This window comes from Bufo bufo, chromosome 8 (assembly GCF_905171765.1).
Source record: "Bufo bufo chromosome 8, aBufBuf1.1, whole genome shotgun sequence".
In the NCBI taxonomy this organism is placed as follows: Eukaryota; Metazoa; Chordata; class Amphibia; order Anura; family Bufonidae; genus Bufo; species Bufo bufo.
Window position 1 is genome coordinate 97900098 of NC_053396.1, and position 23014 is coordinate 97923111.

The 23014-nt window shown below is 45.3% G+C and overlaps 1 protein-coding gene across 3 annotated transcripts; it reads left to right on the plus strand.

Annotated features, from left to right (window-relative positions):
• Window positions 1-866: 866 nt before the first annotated feature.
• LOC120978265 (rho-related GTP-binding protein RhoG-like) lies at window positions 867-19673 on the plus strand. Of its 3 annotated transcripts, XR_005774046.1 has the most exons (3): window positions 874-1054; window positions 15405-18886; window positions 18942-19673. XR_005774046.1 is itself a non-coding variant. In XM_040406499.1 (2 exons), exon 2 carries the CDS (start codon window positions 15427-15429, stop codon window positions 16000-16002), a length of 576 nt encoding a protein of 191 aa, XP_040262433.1. In that variant the 5' UTR covers window positions 867-1054; window positions 15411-15426; the 3' UTR covers window positions 16003-19673. The 3 variants fall into 3 exon arrangements, 2 of the variants coding, with proteins under 2 accessions (XP_040262433.1, XP_040262432.1); XM_040406499.1 differs by having other exon boundaries at window positions 867-1054; window positions 15411-19673; XM_040406498.1 differs by having other exon boundaries at window positions 15405-19673.
• Window positions 19674-23014: the final 3341 nt, after the last annotated feature.

The window sequence follows — 23014 nt, forward strand, 5'->3', positions numbered from 1 at the left end:
CTGGGGGCCACATTAATATTGAGGGCCACTAATAAGGGTCTTATTAATACTGGGGGGCCTTTTTACTGATGTAAACAAAGGGGGTTTTAGCTAAACAGCTGGATTTAATCAATCATTACATGTACTTAAAATGGTGCATTAAAAATGGTCTTAAAAAATAAGACCTCATACAAGTACATTGATGAAACAACAGAAAAGTTATAGCTCCTGGAATGCAATAAAAAAATAAGTGTGGTCACTAAGGGGTTAATTGAGCATTATTAATACTGGGGGGGGGGGGGGGGGGAAGGCGCATTAATATAGGGGCCACTAATGGAAATGTTTAAGACTAGGGGGGGCCAATGGGAGCCTTTATTTATCCGGGGCCCGTATTATTCAGTGATTGCCATGTTGGCGCTTTGCTATAAACAAGTGGGTTTGGGCCCTCACTGTCCTAGGCCATGTGACTGATGACCGTGCGGCACCATTACCTTCTCGGGTGGTCGGCGGAGGTCCCGGGTGTCGGACCCCCACCAATCAGATACTAAAGAAATATTCAGATAAAAATTCCCGGGAAACCCTTTAAACTACACTGCACGAAAAGACCCAATGAAGCAAACAAATCTTCCGTGAAGCAGATCCGTCAGAATGCGTACGTCGTTTCCATCCGTTGTTCGCCTGACAGGGGTGAAGCGGCACACCGGACGAGGCAGCAGCCGCCGTACCGGACAGTGATCAGCTTTCTACAGAGTACAGACAGCGCGCCACAGCGCACAGCGCCGACTAGCGGACTCATTGGGTTTATACAGTAACATGAGGATACTCCCAGCATGCAGCGGGCTCCTTGCGGAACTACATTACCCTAGGTACACTGCGGCGGGTGTGTCGCCGAGGAAGGCCCCGGATGTACGGTGGTAGTAGCCGCCCAGGGCCGGTACAGGAAGTGGAGCTGCGAGAGAGACCAGGAAGTCCCCGGGAGACAGTGAGGCCCCGGGCTGGGTGCGGTTCCGCAGTGATCACACACTGCCCAGAGGAGAGGAGCGGAGCGCGGTGCGGCTTCAGCAGAGTCTCTTGGGTGAGTCGGGGGCGCCTGCGTCGGGCTGGGTTGTATTGGGGGCACCAAGTGCCAGGGGGGGAGTGTCCGGGGGGCGGATCCGCTGTGGATAGGTGCTGGCTGTGCTCACAAGGGATGAGTGTCAGGTAACCTCCCGGGGTGACAGTCCTGATCATAGGGGGCGAGCCACCCCATCATTCTGCAGGACGGGGCTGATCCACAGATGGCATACATGTACACGGGCTACTGTATATCATCTGTATACATGTACACGGGGTACTGTATACCATCTGTATACATGTACACGGGCTACTGTATACCATCTGTATACATGTACACGGGCTACTGTATACCATCTGCATACATGTACACGGGCTACTGTATACCATCTGCATACATGTACACGGGCTACTGTATACCATCTGCATACATGTACACGGGCTACTGTATACCATCTGTATACATGTACACGGGCTACTGTATACCATCTGCATACATGTATACCATCTGTATACATGTACACGGGCTACTGTATACCATCTGCATACATGTATACCATCTGTATACATGTACACGGGCTACTGTATACCATCTGCATACATGTATACCATCTGCATACATGTACACGGGCTACGGGCTACTGTATACCATCTGCATACATGTACACGGGCTACTGTATACCATCTGCATACATGTACACGGGCTACTGTATACCATCTGCATACATGTACACGGGCTACTGTATACCATCTGCATACATGTACACGGGCTACTGTATACCATCTGCATACATGTACACGGGCTACTGTATACCATCTGCATACATGTACACGGGCTACTGTATACCATCTGCATACATGTATACCATCTGTATACATGTACACGGGCTACTGTATACCATCTGCATACATGTACACGGGCTACTGTATACCATCTGCATACATGTACACGGGCTACTGTATACCATCTGTATACATGTACACGGGCTACTGTATACCATCTGCATACATGTATACCATCTGTATACATGTACACGGGCTACTGTATACCATCTGCATACATGTATACCATCTGCATACATGTACACGGGCTACTGTATACCATCTGCATACATGTACACGGGCTACTGTATACCATCTGCATACATGTACACGGGCTACTGTATACCATCTGCATACATGTACACGGGCTACTGTATACCATCTGTATACATGTACACGGGCTACTGTATACCATCTGCATACATGTACACGGGCTACTGTATACCATCTGCATACATGTACACGGGCTACTGTATACCATCTGTATACATGTACACGGGCTACTGTATACCATCTGCATACATGTATACCATCTGTATACATGTACACGGGCTACTGTATACCATCTGCATACATGTATACCATCTGCATACATGTACACGGGCTACTGTATACCATCTGCATACATGTACACGGGCTACTGTATACCATCTGCATACATGTACACGGGCTACTGTATACCATCTGCATACATGTACACGGGCTACTGTATACCATCTGCATACATGTACACGGGCTACTGTATACCATCTGCATACATGTACACGGGCTACTGTATACCATCTGTATACATGTACACGGGCTACTGTATACCATCTGCATACATGTATACCATCTGTATACATGTACACGGGCTACTGTATACCATCTGCATACATGTATACCATCTGCATACATGTACACGGGCTACTGTATACCATCTGCATACATGTATACCATCTGCATACATGTACACGGGCTACTGTATACCATCTGCATACATGTACACGGGCTACTGTATACCATCTGCATACATGTACACGGGCTACTGTATACCATCTGCATACATGTACACAGGCTACTGTATACCATCTGCATACATGTACACGGGCTACTGTATACCATCTGCATACATGTACACGGGCTACTGTATACCATCTGCATACATGTACACGGGCTACTGTATACCATCTGCATACATGTACACGGGCTACTGTATACCATCTGCATACATGTACACGGGCTACTGTATACCATCTGCATACATGTACACGGGCTACTGTATACCATCTGCATACATGTACACGGGCTACTGTATACCATCTGCATACATGTACACGGGCTACTGTATACCATCTGTATACATGTACACGGGCTACTGTATACCATCTGCATACATGTATACCATCTGTATACATGTACACGGGCTACTGTATACCATCTGCATACATGTATACCATCTGTATACATGTACACGGGCTACTGTATACCATCTGCATACATGTACACGGGCTACTGTATACCATCCGCATACATGTACACGGGCTACTGTATACCATCCGCATACATGTACACGGGCTACTGTATACCATCTGCATACATGTACACGGGCTACTGTATACCATCTGTATACATGTACACGGGCTACTGTATACCATCTGCATACATGTACACGGGCTACTGTATACCATCTGTATACATGTACACGGGCTACTGTATACCATCTGTATACATGTACACGGGCTACTGTATACCATCTGCATACATGTACACGGGCTACTGTATACCATCTGCATACATGTACACGGGCTACTGTATACCATCTGCATACATGTACACGGGCTACTGTATACCATCTGCATACATGTACACGGGCTACTGTATACCATCTGTATACATGTACACGGGCTACTGTATACCATCTGTATACATGTACACGGGCTACTGTATACCATCTGCATACATGTATACCATCTGTATACATGTACACGGGCTACTGTATACCATCTGCATACATGTATACCATCTGTATACATGTACACGGGCTACTGTATACCATCTGCATACATGTATACCATCTGCATACATGTACACGGGCTACTGTATACCATCTGCATACATGTACACGGGCTACTGTATACCATCTGCATACATGTACACGGGCTACTGTATACCATCTGCATACATGTACACGGGCTACTGTATACCATCTGCATACATGTACACGGGCTACTGTATACCATCTGTATACATGTACACGGGCTACTGTATACCATCTGCATACATGTATACCATCTGTATACATGTACACGGGCTACTGTATACCATCTGCATACATGTATACCATCTGCATACATGTACACGGGCTACTGTATACCATCTGCATACATGTACACGGGCTACTGTATACCATCTGCATACATGTACACGGGCTACTGTATACCATCTGCATACATGTACACGGGCTACTGTATACCATCTGCATACATGTACACGGGCTACTGTATACCATCTGCATACATGTATACCATCTGTATACATGTACACGGGCTACTGTATACCATCTGCATACATGTACACGGGCTACTGTATACCATCTGCATACATGTACACGGGCTACTGTATACCATCTGTATACATGTACACGGGCTACTGTATACCATCTGCATACATGTATACCATCTGTATACATGTACACGGGCTACTGTATACCATCTGCATACATGTATACCATCTGCATACATGTACACGGGCTACTGTATACCATCTGCATACATGTACACGGGCTACTGTATACCATCTGCATACATGTACACGGGCTACTGTATACCATCTGCATACATGTACACGGGCTACTGTATACCATCTGTATACATGTACACGGGCTACTGTATACCATCTGCATACATGTACACGGGCTACTGTATACCATCTGCATACATGTACACGGGCTACTGTATACCATCTGTATACATGTACACGGGCTACTGTATACCATCTGCATACATGTATACCATCTGTATACATGTACACGGGCTACTGTATACCATCTGCATACATGTATACCATCTGCATACATGTACACGGGCTACTGTATACCATCTGCATACATGTACACGGGCTACTGTATACCATCTGCATACATGTACACGGGCTACTGTATACCATCTGCATACATGTACACGGGCTACTGTATACCATCTGCATACATGTACACGGGCTACTGTATACCATCTGCATACATGTACACGGGCTACTGTATACCATCTGTATACATGTACACGGGCTACTGTATACCATCTGCATACATGTATACCATCTGTATACATGTACACGGGCTACTGTATACCATCTGCATACATGTATACCATCTGCATACATGTACACGGGCTACTGTATACCATCTGCATACATGTATACCATCTGCATACATGTACACGGGCTACTGTATACCATCTGCATACATGTACACGGGCTACTGTATACCATCTGCATACATGTACACGGGCTACTGTATACCATCTGCATACATGTACACGGGCTACTGTATACCATCTGCATACATGTACACGGGCTACTGTATACCATCTGCATACATGTACACGGGCTACTGTATACCATCTGCATACATGTACACGGGCTACTGTATACCATCTGCATACATGTACACGGGCTACTGTATACCATCTGCATACATGTACACGGGCTACTGTATACCATCTGCATACATGTACACGGGCTACTGTATACCATCTGCATACATGTACACGGGCTACTGTATACCATCTGCATACATGTACACGGGCTACTGTATACCATCTGTATACATGTACACGGGCTACTGTATACCATCTGCATACATGTATACCATCTGTATACATGTACACGGGCTACTGTATACCATCTGCATACATGTATACCATCTGTATACATGTACACGGGCTACTGTATACCATCTGCATACATGTACACGGGCTACTGTATACCATCCGCATACATGTACACGGGCTACTGTATACCATCCGCATACATGTACACGGGCTACTGTATACCATCTGCATACATGTACACGGGCTACTGTATACCATCTGTATACATGTACACGGGCTACTGTATACCATCTGCATACATGTACACGGGCTACTGTATACCATCTGTATACATGTACACGGGCTACTGTATACCATCTGTATACATGTACACGGGCTACTGTATACCATCTGCATACATGTACACGGGCTACTGTATACCATCTGCATACATGTACACGGGCTACTGTATACCATCTGCATACATGTACACGGGCTACTGTATACCATCTGCATACATGTACACGGGCTACTGTATACCATCTGTATACATGTACACGGGCTACTGTATACCATCTGTATACATGTACACGGGCTACTGTATACCATCTGCATACATGTATACCATCTGTATACATGTACACGGGCTACTGTATACCATCTGCATACATGTATACCATCTGTATACATGTACACGGGCTACTGTATACCATCTGCATACATGTATACCATCTGCATACATGTACACGGGCTACTGTATACCATCTGCATACATGTACACGGGCTACTGTATACCATCTGCATACATGTACACGGGCTACTGTATACCATCTGCATACATGTACACGGGCTACTGTATACCATCTGCATACATGTACACGGGCTACTGTATACCATCTGTATACATGTACACGGGCTACTGTATACCATCTGCATACATGTATACCATCTGTATACATGTACACGGGCTACTGTATACCATCTGCATACATGTATACCATCTGCATACATGTACACGGGCTACTGTATACCATCTGCATACATGTACACGGGCTACTGTATACCATCTGCATACATGTACACGGGCTACTGTATACCATCTGCATACATGTACACGGGCTACTGTATACCATCTGCATACATGTACACGGGCTACTGTATACCATCTGCATACATGTACACGGGCTACTGTATACCATCTGTATACATGTACACGGGCTACTGTATACCATCTGCATACATGTATACCATCTGTATACATGTACACGGGCTACTGTATACCATCTGCATACATGTATACCATCTGTATACATGTACACGGGCTACTGTATACCATCTGCATACATGTATACCATCTGCATACATGTACACGGGCTACTGTATACCATCTGCATACATGTATACCATCTGCATACATGTACACGGGCTACTGTATACCATCTGCATACATGTACACGGGCTACTGTATACCATCTGCATACATGTACACGGGCTACTGTATACCATCTGCATACATGTACACGGGCTACTGTATACCATCTGCATACATGTACACGGGCTACTGTATACCATCTGCATACATGTACACGGGCTACTGTATACCATCTGCATACATGTACACGGGCTACTGTATACCATCTGCATACATGTACACGGGCTACTGTATACCATCTGCATACATGTACACGGGCTACTGTATACCATCTGCATACATGTACACGGGCTACTGTATACCATCTGTATACATGTACACGGGCTACTGTATACCATCTGCATACATGTATACCATCTGTATACATGTACACGGGCTACTGTATACCATCTGCATACATGTATACCATCTGTATACATGTACACGGGCTACTGTATACCATCTGCATACATGTACACGGGCTACTGTATACCATCTGCATACATGTACACGGGCTACTGTATACCATCTGCATACATGTACACGGGCTACTGTATACCATCCGCATACACTGCGTGCAGAATTATTAGGCAAATGAGTATTTTGACCACATCATCCTCTTTATGCATGTTGTCTTACTCCAAGCTGTATAGGCTCGAAAGCCTACTACCAATTAAGCATATTAGGTGATGTGCATCTCTGTAATGAGAAGGGGTGTGGTCTAATGACATCAACACCCTATATTAGGTGTGCATAATTATTAGGCAACTTCCTTTCCTTTGGCAAAATGGGTCAAAAGAAGGACTTGACAGGCTCAGAAAAGTCAAAAATAGTGAGATATCTTGCAGAGGGATGCAGCACTCTTAAAATTGCAAAGCTTCTGAAGCATGATCATCGAACAATCAAGCGTTTCATTCAAAATAGTCAACAGGGTCGCAAGAAGCGTGTGGAAAAACCAAGGCGCAAAATAACTGCCCATGAACTGAGAAAAGTCAAGCGTGCAGCTGCCAAGATGCCACTTGCCACCAGTTTGGCCATATTTCAGAGCTGCAACATCACTGGAGTGCCCAAAAGCACAAGGTGTGCAATACTCAGAGACATGGCCAAGGTAAGAAAGGCTGAAAGACGACCACCACTGAACAAGACACACAAGCTGAAACGTCAAGACTGATTTTTCTAAGGTTTTATGGACTGATGAAATGAGAGTGAGTCTTGATGGGCCAGATGGATGGGCCCGTGGCTGGATTGGTAAAGGGCAGAGAGCTCCAGTCCGACTCGGACGCCAGCAAGGTGGAGGTGGAGTACTAGTTTGGGCTGGTATCATCAAAGATGAGCTTGTGGGGCCTTTTCGGGTTGAGGATGGAGTCAAGCTCAACTCCCAGTCCTACTGCCAGTTTCTGGAAGACACCTTCTTCAAGCAGTGGTACAGGAAGAAGTCTGCATCCTTCAAGAAAAACATGATTTTCATGCAGGACAATGCTCCATCACACGCGTCCAAGTACTCCACAGCGTGGCTGGCAAGAAAGGGTATAAAAGAAGAAAATCTAATGACATGGCCTCCTTGTTCACCTGATCTGAACCCCATTGAGAACCTGTGGTCCATCATCAAATGTGAGATTTACAAGGAGGGAAAACAGTACACCTCTCTGAACAGTGTCTGGGAGGCTGTGGTTGCTGCTGCACGCAATGTTGATGGTGAACAGATCAAAACACTGACAGAATCCATGGATGGCAGGCTTTTGAGTGTCCCTGCAAAGAAAGGTGGCTATATTGGTCACTGATTTGTTTTTGTTTTGTTTTTGAATGTCAGAAATGTATATTTGTGAATGTTGAGATGTTATATTGGTTTCACTGGTAAAAATAAATAATTGAAATGGGTATATATTTGTTTTTTGTTAAGTTGCCTAATAATTATGCACAGTAATAGTCACCTGCACACACAGATATCCCCCTAAAATAGCTAAAACTAAAAACAAACTAAAAACTACTTCCAAAAATATTCAGCTTTGATATTAATGAGTTTTTTGGGTTCATTGAGAACATGGTTGTTGTTCAATAATAAAATTAATCCTCAAAAATACAACTTGCCTAATAATTCTGCACTCCCTGTACATGTACACGGGCTACTGTATACCATCTGTATACATGTACACGGGCTACTGTATACCATCTGCATACATGTACACGGGCTACTGTATACCATCCGCATACATGTACACGGGCTACTGTATACCATCCGCATACATGTACACGGGCTACTGTATACCATCTGCATACATGTACACGGGCTACTGTATACCATCCGCATACTTGTACACGGGCTACTGTATACCATCCGCATACTTGTACACGGGCTACTGTATACCATCTGCATACATGTACACGGGCTACTGTATACCATCTGCATACATGTACACGGGCTACTGTATACCATCTGCATACATGTACACGGGCTACTGTATACCATCTGCATACATGTACACGGGCTACTGTATACCATCTGCATACATGTACACGGGCTACTGTATACCATCTGCATACATGTACACGGGCTACTGTATACCATCTGCATACATGTACACGGGCTACTGTATACCATCTGCATACATGTACACGGGCTACTGTATACCATCTGCATACATGTACACGGGCTACTGTATACCATCTGCATACATGTACACGGGCTACTGTATACCATCTGCATACATGTACACGGGCTACTGTATACCATCTGCATACATGTACACGGGCTACTGTATACCATCTGCATACATGTACACGGGCTACTGTATACCATCTGCATACATGTACACGGGCTACTGTATACCATCTGTATACATGTACACGGGCTACTGTATACCATCCGCATACATGTACACGGGCTACTGTATACCATCTGCATACATGTACACGGGCTACTGTATACCATCCGCATACTTGTACACGGGCTACTGTATACCATCCGCATACTTGTACACGGGCTACTGTATACCATCCGCATACTTGTACACGGGCTACTGTATACCATCCGCATACTTGTACACGGGCTACTGTATACCATCCGCATACTTGTACACGGGCTACTGTATACCATCCGCATACATGTACACGGGCTACTGTATACCATCTGCATACATGTACACGGGCTACTGTATACCATCTGCATACATGTACACGGGCTACTGTATACCATCTGCATACATGTACACGGGCTACTGTATACCATCTGCATACATGTACACGGGCTACTGTATACCATCTGCATACATGTACACGGGCTACTGTATACCATCTGCATACATGTACACGGGCTACTGTATACCATCTGCATACATGTACACGGGCTACTGTATACCATCTGCATACATGTACACGGGCTACTGTATACCATCTGCATACATGTACACGGGCTACTGTATACCATCTGCATACATGTACACGGGCTACTGTATACCATCTGCATACATGTACACGGGCTACTGTATACCATCTGCATACATGTACACGGGCTACTGTATACCATCTGCATACATGTACACGGGCTACTGTATACCATCTGTATACATGTACACGGGCTACTGTATACCATCCGCATACCACATACATGCACATATATACAGCTATACACACTCGTTGTCAGAGTACATGTGTATGCAGTCATAATAAATTCTGATTGATGTGGCCGGCCGTTCTCATTAGTCCCTCTCTAATCAGCCCCTTAGTGTGTGGTACCTAATGAAAGAACCCTACTCGCCTGCTCCTGGCTCAGATTGGTGATCTTCCAGTCACATGCCGCTTGGGGACACGTCACCACTGAGGACAATCATTGGCTGCAGCGGTGCACTTGACTCCATACGTGCCAGGGACCAGAGGACTGAAGCAGCAGGAGGCAGGTGATTCTTTCATTAGGACCCACACGCTAGGGGGGCTGCTTAAAAAGGGATGGAATACTAGAAAACCCCTTTAAAGGGGTTTTCCTGTTGTGAGTTGTTCCTTATCCACAGAGGATCCTACCGCTGGCACCCCAATGGTCATAAGAACGGGGACCCCCTACCCCTTGGGGCCACTCACGATGAACAGAGCGGCAGATCGGGCATGCACGCTGTGGGAGTTCTGGAAATAGCCAAGCGCTCTACCTGTGTCTGGTAGACATGAATGGAGCGGCAGTGTGCATGCCAACTGCTCAGTTCTTTTAAGGGGGCCCCCAGGGGTACGGGGTCCCCATTCTAGGGATCAATGGGTTCCCTGCAGTAGAACCCCACCAATATAACAGTTATCCACAGCTGGAATACCCCCGTAAAGAGGACCGGTCACCACAAAATGCAGTGTAGTCTGCAGGACCATGTTCTAGAGCAGGAAAAGCTGAGCAGATTGATGTATAGTTTTGTAGGAAAAGATTGAGTAAAACCTGTATTTTATACATTTATCTTTCCTTTGTCCACCTCCAGTGAAGAGCTATCGGTACAAGGAGGAGGGGTTATCAGTGACTGACAGCCTTGTGTGTGTGTCCCTAGAGAGAGCTGTCAGTCACTGATGACACCCCCTTACTCAGGGCGTAGCTAAAGGCTCACGGGCCTTGGTGCAAGAGTTGGGCTCAGTGCTTTGTGGCCAGGGGCAGGGAAGAGCATAGCGTTCGTGCTGCCTGAGGTAAAATTGAAACGGCACGCCCCAAGCCAAATTTTTGACCTAACCTCTTCCCGCCAGCCAGAGGCGTAACTTGACTTGCATGCACTTTCTATAATACCGGTGTCTTCTTATGTGGCACCAGTGTTTTTGGGCCCCTCAGGCTCCAGGGCCCGGTAGTGGCTGCTACCTCTGCACCCCCTATAGCTATGCGCCTGTCCTCACTAGGGTGGTTTGGATACCAAATTTTTGATTTGGTTTCGATGCCATAAAAAAATATTGCGAGAACCGATACCACGCGAAAAAAATAAAACGCCCCAAAAAAGCCGCGTGCATTCCACATCTTATAGAGCGTCCGGCCCATAATAGAACAGTCCGATCCTATTTTTTGGGAGGGGGGCAAGGTGACAAAAAAAAATGACGAATCGCGCAGTTTTTATTTTTTCTATTATGGCGTTCACCCCATAGGAATTTTTTTTTAATAGTTTGGACTTTTCGGACGTGGCGATATGTAATATGTTTATTTAATTATTGTTTATATATTTCATATGTAAAATTGGGAAAGGGGGTGATTTATACTTAAAGGGGTTGTCCAGGTTCAGAGCTTCCGCCCGGCAGTGTGTTCGGTGACCGCACTGGCTCTGATGGGCGGGCTTTAGCGCTGCCCTAGCCGTTTTACTAGCTAGGGCAGCGCTAAATCCCGCCCATCAGTGCCGATGACGTCACTGGGCTTCCTGGCAGCCCCATGGAGAGTCCCGGTATGTCACCGGATCTCCAAAAAATGCCTTTGCCCTGCGCTGAACCCGGACAACCCCTTTAATATTTTGTTGTTTTTAAAAAAAAAAAAATTTAATACTTTTTATTTAATAACTATTTCCCCTCTTAGGGGCTAGAACCTGGGATCTCTTAGGCCCCTTTCACACGGGCGAGATTTCTGCGCAGGTGCAATGCGTGAGGTGAACGCATTGCACCCGCACTGAATCCGGAACCATTCATTTCTATGGGGCTGTTCACATGAGCGGTGATTTGCACGCATCACTTGTGCGTTGCGTGAAAATCGCAGCATGTTCTATATTCAGCGTTTATCACGTTGATAGAAGTGAATGGTGAACAGTGGTGATGGACCATGTGATGAACACAGTGATGTCACCACAGGTCCTTTGACAGGTCCTGAAGAAAGAACAGGAGACCGGTAGCTACGCGATCAATTGGAGAAGGTGAGTTAATTTTTATTAATTTTTTAACCCTCAATTGACCACCTACTAAGCATTCTGTATTAAAAAATGCTATTATTTTCCCTTATAACCATGTTATAAGGGAAAATAATTACATCTACACAACACCGAACCCAAACCTGAACTTCAGTGAAGAAGTTCGGGTCTGGGTACCACATTCAGTTTTTTATCACGCGCGTGCAAAACGCATTGCACCCGCGCGATAAAAACTGAACAACGCAATTGCTTACCTACTCACGCGGGTTTGCCGCAATGCACCCGGGACGCATCCGGACCTAATCCGGACACACTCGTCTACCCGGGACGCATCCGGACCTAATCCGGACACACTCGTCTGCAAGGGGCCTTAATCCCTTTTCCTATTCACCCTGATAGATCTCTGAGGGTGAATAGGATCTCACACTCTCTCTGCTGCCCTGTGCATAGTACACGCAGCAGCAGGGAGCTTACCATGGCAACCAGGGCTTCAGTAGCGTCCTGGCTGCCATGGTAACCGATCGGAGCCCCAGGATTACACTGCTGGGGCTCCGATCAGAAGCTGCCACTGCCACCAATGAGGAGGAGGGGAGGGGACCCTGTGGCCACTGCCACCAATGATTTTAATACTGGGGGGGTTGAGGGGATGGGGCGCACTGCGCCACCAATGATTAACATTTAATACAGGAGGTGGGTGCGGCACCTGAGTGTTTAACTGCCGCTGATTGCAGCTCCCCGCCAGCACCCACCTCCTGGATTTGTATTAAACGTTTACTTTCATTGGTAGCACAGTGCGCCCGCCCCTCTCTCCTCATTGGTGGCAGCGGCACAGGGGGGAGGGAGAGAGTGACTCCTCCCGAGTGCTGCTGAGGAGAACACAGAGCGCGCTGAGAGCCGCGAGCTCCATGTTCTCTGATACTAGACTGTGCAATAGCGAAGCCTAGTATAAAGAAAAGGCAAATCCAGATATCGAGGTCGATACCAGAGAAAAGTATCGATTGGGTATTGAAAATTCGATACTCAAAACAACCCTAGTACTCACTGTACCAATAGCTGTTCACAGAAGGGGGACAAAGCAAAGATATAAATGAATAAAATACAAGTTTTACTGAATCTTTTCCCATAAAACTATATATCAATCTGCTCAGCTCCTCCTGCTCTATAACATGCTGCCTGCAGACTGCACTGCATTTTGTGGTGATAGTTCCTCTTTAAAGGGAACCTGTCACCAGGATTTTGTGTATAGAGCTGAGGACATGGGTTGCTAGATGGCCGCTAGCACATCCACAATATCCAGTCCCCATAGCTCTATTATTGTGTAAAAAAATAAATAAAATTTATACATATGCATATTAACCTGAGATGAGTCCTGTCTCTGACTCCTCTTACGTACAGGACTCATCTCAGGTTAATTTGCATATGTATCAAATCGGGTTTTTTACACAATAAAAGCACACAGAGCTATGGGGACTGGGTATTGCGGATGTGCTAGCGGCCATCTAGCAACCCATGTCCTCAGCTCTATACACAAAATCCCGGTGACAGGTTCCCTTTAAGCATGAACAAAATACCACAGACATCAGGAGCCAAATGGACTTTTTTGGTGGTCGGTAGATAAGAACTTTCACAGACATCAAGAGAAGACAGCCCGCACAGTTCCAGCGGCAGCATTTTGTGGTATCCGGTGAGATCTGGTCAGTCCTGACTTGGTGTGCGGTGATAATTCTGTCCTTGCACTGGAATGGTAAGTACTGCGCGGTTTTATGAGAGCAATTACATAGTATTGCAGTGAAACTCTGCACATGACTTTTCTTTAATTAGATGTTATCATGGACTTCAGGTAATGGTCAGTGATCCGCGCTACATGTCTCCACAGAAGGGACATTCTTAAAGCATGGATCATGGATTTCAGTACTCCATCTAGTCGCTTCTCATGTTATTTTCTCTCCTTTAAAGAGCATCTGTCAGCATGATCGAATCTATTAAACCAAGCACACTGAATGGTAGGGTTGATCATGCTGATTAATATGACACCTTGTTTGTTTCTGTACGATGCTAATTGTAGCACTGAGAGGCCAGCCAGAGCCCTTGGAGCACCACTTTGTGAACACCCCTGCAGCCTTAGCTACTCCTCCTTTCCCTCAGATATCCAGCCCTATCAATCCAGGGGGTGGGGGAGTGGCTAAGACTGTAGGGTGCTCCGATTACCTCATTAACATTTTAGTAAAAAATGCCATTTTCTCTTTAATAGTTAATCATACAGATGCAAACAAGGTATCATTTTAATCAGCAGGATCCACCCTACCACGCAGTGTATCTGGTTTAACAGGGTTGATCATGCTGAAAGATGTTTTTTAACCATTTTATATTGTTCAGCCTAGCAGAGCGTATATGGGGGAGGTGTTGGGTGAGATAACCTATAGGTATGTCATGTACGGCCATGTATTAGCTGTATATGCACATTTGATTGTATATCCTTTTAGATGCTTTTACTAACAGTTGTCATTTTGTCCTCAGGTACAGTGTGACTTCATGAAGAATGCAGACAATAAAGTGTGTAGTCGTTGGTGATGGAGCAGTTGGAAAAACCTGCCTTCTCATCAGTTACACCACCAATGCCTTTCCCGAGGAGTACATCCCCACAGTATTTGACAATTACAGTGCCCAGATGACTGTGGATGGCAGAACGGTTAGCCTTAACCTATGGGACACTGCTGGTCAGGAGGAATACGACCGCCTGCGCACCCTGTCTTATCCTCAAACCAATGTGTTCATCATATGCTTCTCCATTGGCAGTCCGTCGTCTTATGCCAACGTGAGGCACAAGTGGCACCCAGAGGTTTCCCATCACTGTCCCAATGTGCCCGTCTTACTGGTGGGTACCAAGAGAGATCTTCGAAATGATGCAGAGACTATAAAAAAGTTGAAGGAGCAGAATCTTGCCCCCACCACAACCCAGCAGGGCTCGTCTCTAGCGAAACAGATCGGTGCTGTGAAGTATCTGGAGTGCTCGGCCCTGCACCAGGAGGGCGTTCGAGAGGTGTTTGCCGAAGCGGTTCGCGCGTTTTTAAATCCTGTGGTAAAGAAGAATCCTAAAAAGTGTGTCCTACTATAGGGGTGAATGTGGTATCAACAATAAATGTGGGTTTTTAGCACAACACCTTGGGCGGCATCCCTTTTATCCTCCGCTTGCACTAACAGCTCATCCCGTGAGTTGTGTAAGTAGATTAATTGCGCTTTATAGCTTCCCCGAGAATGAATGAATATTTCACGGACGAGGCGGCGGTTTGTGCAGAGCAACGCAATATGTCATGATGTTCTTGGAACAAGCAATATCTCCCAAGCGCTTACACGTGCCAGCCTTGCACTTTGGACGGTCATGGTTGATTCCCTGTCTCCCCCCTCCCCCACACACACGTTATTTTGCCAACACAGACGAAATTCAGCTTTTTCGACAAAAATCCTATTTTATACTCCTCCTTACGCTGCCGCTATTAAAGCTTCACTGTGCAATTATTATTATTTTTTCGGAAATTGTCTACTTTATGGACATGTACTTAAGAGGCCTTTTCACTGTCATCCGAGTGGCTGAAAGGCGTTTGGACTTCCGGACTGTTAATTCCTCCTTGCTATGTGCTGGATCAGTACTTTACTCAATTCTGCTATACACTGTAACCTTCTTTTTCCAAAAGGAAGGCTTTTTAATATGAGTTCTTAATTGTCCTGTAGCCCAGGGTAGCCGCCTCTTTCTTCCCATACAACTCAGGGCTTCATAATGGTTATGGAACAGATCTCCACATGGACACGGTTTAAAGGGCATCCATCGTCAAAAAGAAAAGCGGATTATGTATACAATACAGGTGACATGGGCCACCAAGCGCATCTTCCCTGGTAGTAAAGTTCAGTTAACCAGGGGTTAGGTTATGTTGTAGTGCCTGTACGTGGTCATACACGTTAGCTGGGTCTACCCTGCTGATTTTCGGTGAAATTGGCGGTATAAAAGGCTCGACCAATGTCTTTTTAGTAGATATGGTGGAGAAAAATCAGGCACATGAAAAAGGTAGATGAAGCCACCTCCAGAAAGGTATGGCCACCTTATCTTATAGCACTGGTTTACCTCCAACTATGACCAATCTCTGTTTTGAGCTTGTCCTGATGGTTCCCCAGATCTGCCCTTGGGACGTTTTCAATACATGTGCCAAATAGGAGCACTTAGGGTGCCCACTTCAGACATCCCTATGTCTTAAAATGTAGCTTTTCTTTCAATCCCCCTTCCCTTGCCTAATCTTGTTAAACATAAGGCACTTGTAGATGTATTTTTACATTTGAGTCCCAGTGTGCCTTTTGCTCCTTGTATCGTCTCCTATACATTTCTTTTATCCCACACGACCATTGGAAACTCTTCTAGGAGTGGAGGGGTAGCCCCTTTAAGGTAGATTGTGTCCATTATATGTCAAAATGGTAATATCACCAATTGTGAATGAGGATTCTGATCATTTTCTGCCATCGAAAACTTGCCCGATTTGAAAGGGCCAAATTCGCTTAATGGCTCATGCACACGGCTGTTGCTTGACCGTTCCGTGCATTGGGGACCGCAATTTGCAGCCCCCAATGCACGGGCAACATCCGTGCGGATTCCCCACCGCAAAAAAGTAGTACATGCACAAATTTTTTGCAGTGCTGAGACACGGAGAGAAACCCCACGGAAGCACTGCGGAGTGTTCCGTGCCTCTGTTCTGCACTGGACCTTCTGGATTGTGGACCCATTCAAATGAATGGGTCCGCATCCGTGATGCGGGGTGCATACCGCCGGTGCCCATATATTGCAGACCTGCTATAAGGGCACCGGCTGGACAACGGCGGTGTGCATGAGCCCTAAGAAAGCAACAAATGTTCGTAAAGGGGAGCGCCACCTTTAGTTGTCTTTTAACATGTTACAGAGCTGTGTGCCTGTCCCATTGCTGAAGATGAGATAGGGAAATCTCTAACCAGTGCTCAGACGGGTTTGTGAACGAGGGTTCCAGCTCACGGACCCCGTCGTGTGCACAAGTTAACGTGGCATTTCCCAGCAGTAGAGGGGGTATTGTTCAATGGATGCAAACCGCTTTTCTTCCTTTCAGATTGATTTCCTTTAACTCGTGCCCAGGCTGCACAGGCTTACATTAACAGAAGTAGCAAAACGGGTGAGGCGACCAGTAATTGTAAAGCCATTTTGTACGACTTAAGAGGACAGCATTCCCCGGGTATGAGCTGTACTCTTCCCCGTCACACCAGTGCCTCTCTCCTTGTGTGTATGCGAGTTACTTTTTATAACTGAAGAAATGTAGCAGTCGAAGCAGCTGTGGCATTTTTATATATTTTACAAAGATTATGTATCTGTAAGTTCATTTATACTGTGTAATAATGGTACTTGCTAATATGTCATCTGTCGTCATTACCAAAGAGCAATCTGTATCTTGAGGCCCCTATACATAAGTCAGCTGAGCATGATGATCTTGGCAGGGGTGGCCTCCCGACTCTCCAGCTCATGATGTTTAGAGCATGATGATCTTGGCAGGGGTGGCCTCCCGACTCTCCAGCTCATGATGTTTAGAGCATGATGATCTTGGCAGGGGTGGCCTCCCGACTCTCCAGCTCATGATGTTTAGAGCATGATTATCTTGGCAGGGGTGGCCTCCCGACTCTCCAGCTCATGATGTTTAGAGCATGATGATCTTGGCAGGGGTGGCCTCCCGACTCTCCAGCTCATGATGTTTAGAGCATGATGATCTTGGCAGGGGTGGCCTCCCGACTCTCCAGCTCATGATGTTTAGAGCATGATGATCTTGGCAGGGGTGGCCTCCTGACTCTCCAGCTCATGATGTTTAGAGCATGATGATCTTGGCAGGGGTGGCCTCCCGACTCTCCAGCTCATGATGGTTAGAGCATGATGATCTTGGCAGGGGTGGCCTCCTGACTCTCCAGCTCATGATGTTTAGAGCATGATGATCTTGGCAGGGGTGGGCTCCCGACTCTCCAGCTCATGATGTTTAGAGCATGATGATCTTGGCAGAGGTGCCCTCCCGACTCTCCAGCTCATGATGTTTAGGATTAAGCAGAATTTCAAAGCCAGATTATTTTGTTCTTGGAGGAGATAAGGTGTCTGGCAGCAGCTTTCCCTCTCTTACCATTGAGAATACGTGCATGCTTAGGCAAACCAAGTATGCATGTGTACGGCGAGCCTGGAGGAATGGCTACTGTCAAACGTCACATCTAACGGCACCTATGGCTTAAGCTGCTGTTTGGATCAGCCAGAGGTTCAACATGGGCTTTCATACCCTATAAAATGTGGGCCACTCCATATACCGTAGAGCTGCAGGACCCAGCATGCCCAGTCAGGTTTTGGTTTGGACGAAGCTTTACAGTTGGAGTGTATACATGTTTTCTGAGCGTATCTTAGAGCGCGGGCTTTCTCTGCGATACAATGGTGGGCAGTGCCACAACTGACATTGGAGACGGTGAGCTGCCATTCTTATGAAGTTGGTTCTGGATAAACTGAAACCTGTTGTGTGCCACTGAAAAAATACTTCCAATAAATGGAGTTCTAGTCATTCTACGGCTGTGGAAAGATCCAATGTTTGTTTTGTGTTTTTTTTTTTTTTTTTTCATATTTACGTGCCTGGCAAACTATCAGGAATGTATATTTTTGTGCTAAGAGCTAAATTTCTAATTCGATGCATATCTTTTAGTAAAATTCAATTAACATTTATATTTATTTAAAGGACTCATAATAAATGGTACTTTGGATACTGTCTCTAAATTTTGGTGTTTTTTTGTTTGTTTCCCCCCCATCCTTTCTTATATAATATATCATAGACTTCTTTCTTCTCAAGGCCACTTTCACACTAGCAATTTGGTTGGATCCGGCAGGGTTCAGCAAAAACGCTTCCATTACTGATAATACCACCATCTGCGTCCGTTATGAACGGATCCGGTTGTGTTATCTGTAACATAGCCCAGACGGATCCATCATAAGCTCCATTAAAAGTCAATGGGGGATGGATCCTTTATCTATTGTGTCAGAGAAAACTGATCCGTCCCCATTGACTTGCAATGTGGGTCATGACTGATCCGTCGTGCTCCGCATCCCAGGACGGAAAGCAAACAGCAGCATGCTGCGGTTCGCTCTCCGGTATGAGAACGGGACGGAATGCATATTGGAGCATTCTGTTCTGTTCAGTTACGTTTTTTCCCCATTGACAATGAATGGGGACAAAATGGAAGCATTTTTTTCCAGTATTAGGACCCTTTGACGGATCTCAATACTGGAAAATATTAACGCTAGTGTGAAAGTAGCCTAAGCTATGGTTTGCATTGAGATTTTAAATGTGGTACTTCCACTTCAGAGATTTTAATGAATAAAGTCTATGGGTGTTGCAAATTATCAGACGTATACACTACATCCTGTGGTTATCCATAATTGTCTAAAGTGAGAATGTTTGTTTGTTTTTTCCAGGTTCATCCCCCCCCCCCCCCCCTTCCTTTCATGTGAACAAAAGGGCTGCCAGACTCCCAACTATAAGGCCCCTTTCACACGGGCGAGAATTCAGCGTGGGTGCAATGCGTGAGGTGAATGCATTGCACCCGCACTGAATCCGGACCCATTCATTTCTATGGGGCTGTGCAGATGAGCTGTGATTTTCACGCATCACTTGTGCGGTGCGTGAAAATCGCAGCATGTTCTATATTCTGTGTTTTTCACGCAACGCAGGCCCCATAGAAATGAAAGGGGCTGCATGAAAATCGCAAGCATCCGCAAGCAAGTGCGAATGCAATGCGATTTTCACGCATGGTTGCTAGGAGATGATGTTAGTAAATTGCTAAAAGTTCATTTACTGTATTTTTTCCCCCTTATAACATGGATATAAAGGAAAATAATAGCATTCTTAATGCAGAATGCTTATTAAAATCTTGCTTGAGGGGTTAAAAAAAATTAACTCACCTCATCCACATCGTCGTCTTCTTCTCTGAGGACCTGCAAAAAGACCTTTGATAACGTAATCACGCTCACCATGTGGTGAGCGTGGTGACGTCAGCCCAGGTCCTGCTGAATGAAGATAGAAGATCCTTCCGTGGTGAGCGCGATTACGTCATCAAAGGTCCTTTGGCAGGTCCGCAAAGAAAAAGAAAGAAGATGATGCCGGCTGCGCAATCAAGAGGATGAGGTGAGTTAATTTTATTTTATTTAACCCCTCAAGCAACATTTTACTTAGCATTCTGTATTAAGAATGCTATTATTTTCTCTTTATAACCATGTTATAAGGGAAATAACATCTACACAACACTGAACCCAAACCTGATCTTCAGTGAAGAAGTCCGGGTCTGGGTACCACAGTCAGTTTTTTTATCATGCGTGTGCAAAACGCATTGCACTCACGCGGAAAAAACTGAACAATGCAATCGCAGTCAAAACTGACTGAAATTGTGTGCGCACACGCGCGGGTTTCCCGCAATGCATCTGGAGCAAATCCGGGACGCCCGTCTGAAAGAGGCCTAAGGCTAACTGCATATGGGTGAACGCACATAAGATCTGCACGAATTTCCATGAGGATTTATGTGCATTTCTGCAGGATATCCGCACCAAAATCCACAATGTCTAACTGCGGTTTTTGGTGCGGATTAGATGCAGTTTTGCCACATACAGTTGTGTCCAAAATAATAGCAGTGTGTTTAAAAAAAAGTGAACAAAGCTCAAAATCCTTCTAATAGCTTTCATTTCCATACACACAAATGCATTGGGAACACTACACATTCTAGTCCAAATCAAAACATGAAGAAAAATATATCAAATGTGTGTTGTTCCTCTAAAAAAAACTGAAGAATATTAGACTGTTCTAAAAACAGCAGTGTTTGTATTCATCTTTACAAACTCAAACAATCACTATGTAAACTGAAAAATGTTTGAAGATTTTGCTTTCCTTTTGAATCACTTCACTAATATTTAGTTGTATGACCGCTGTTTCTGAGAACTGCTATACATCTATGTTGCATGGAGTCAACCAACTTCTGGCCCCTGTGAACAGGTATTTCAGCCCAGGATGATTGGACTACATTCCACAGTTCTTCTTTATTTCTTGGTTTTGCCTCAGAAACTACATTTTTAATGTCACCCCACGAGTTTTCTATAGGATTAAGACCCGGGGATTGGGCTGACCACTCCATAACGTCAATCTTGTTGGTCTGGAACCAAGATGTTGCACGTTTACTGGTGTGTTTGGGGTCGTTGTCTTGTTGGAACACCCATTTCAAGGGCATGTCCTCCAGCATAAGGCAGCATGACCTCTTCAAGTATTCTGATGTATTCCAACTGATCCATGATCCCTGGTATGCGATAAATAGGCCCAACACTGTAGTATGAGAAACATCCCCATATCATGATGCTTGCGCCACCATGCTTCTCTGTCTTCACAGTGTACTGTGGCTTGAATTCAGTGTTTGGGGGTCGTCTGACAAACTGTCTCCGGCCACTAGACCCAAAAAGAACAATCTTACTTTCATCAGTCCACAAAATGTCTCTTTAGGCCGTCAATGTGCTCTTTGGCAAATTGTGACCTCTTCAGCACATGTCTTTTTTTCAACAGTGGGACTTTGCGGGGTCTTCTTGCAGATAGCTTGGCTTCACATATGTGCCTTCTAATTGTAACAGTACTCACAGGTAACTTTAGACCTTCTTTGATCTTCCTGGAGCTGATTGTTGGCTGAGTCCTTGCCATTTTGGCTATTCTTCTATCCATTCCAATGGTAGTTTTTCACTTTCTTACACGTCTTTCAGGTTTTGGTTGCCATTTTAAAGCATTTGCCATCATTTTAGCTGCGCAGCCTATAATTTTCTGCACTTCTTTATATGTTTTCCCCTCTCCAATCAACTTTTTAATCAAGGTACGCTGTTCTTCTGAACAATGTCTGGAACAACCCATTTGACTCCGAATTTCAGAGAGAAATGCACTGTAACCAGCATGTACAACATTTGCTGCCTTCCTTCCTTAAATAAGGGCAATAATTGCCACCTGTATTTCAAAGAATGAATGACGTCACTCATTGAACTCCACACTGCTATTATTTTGAACATGCCCCTTTCAATAGGTGAT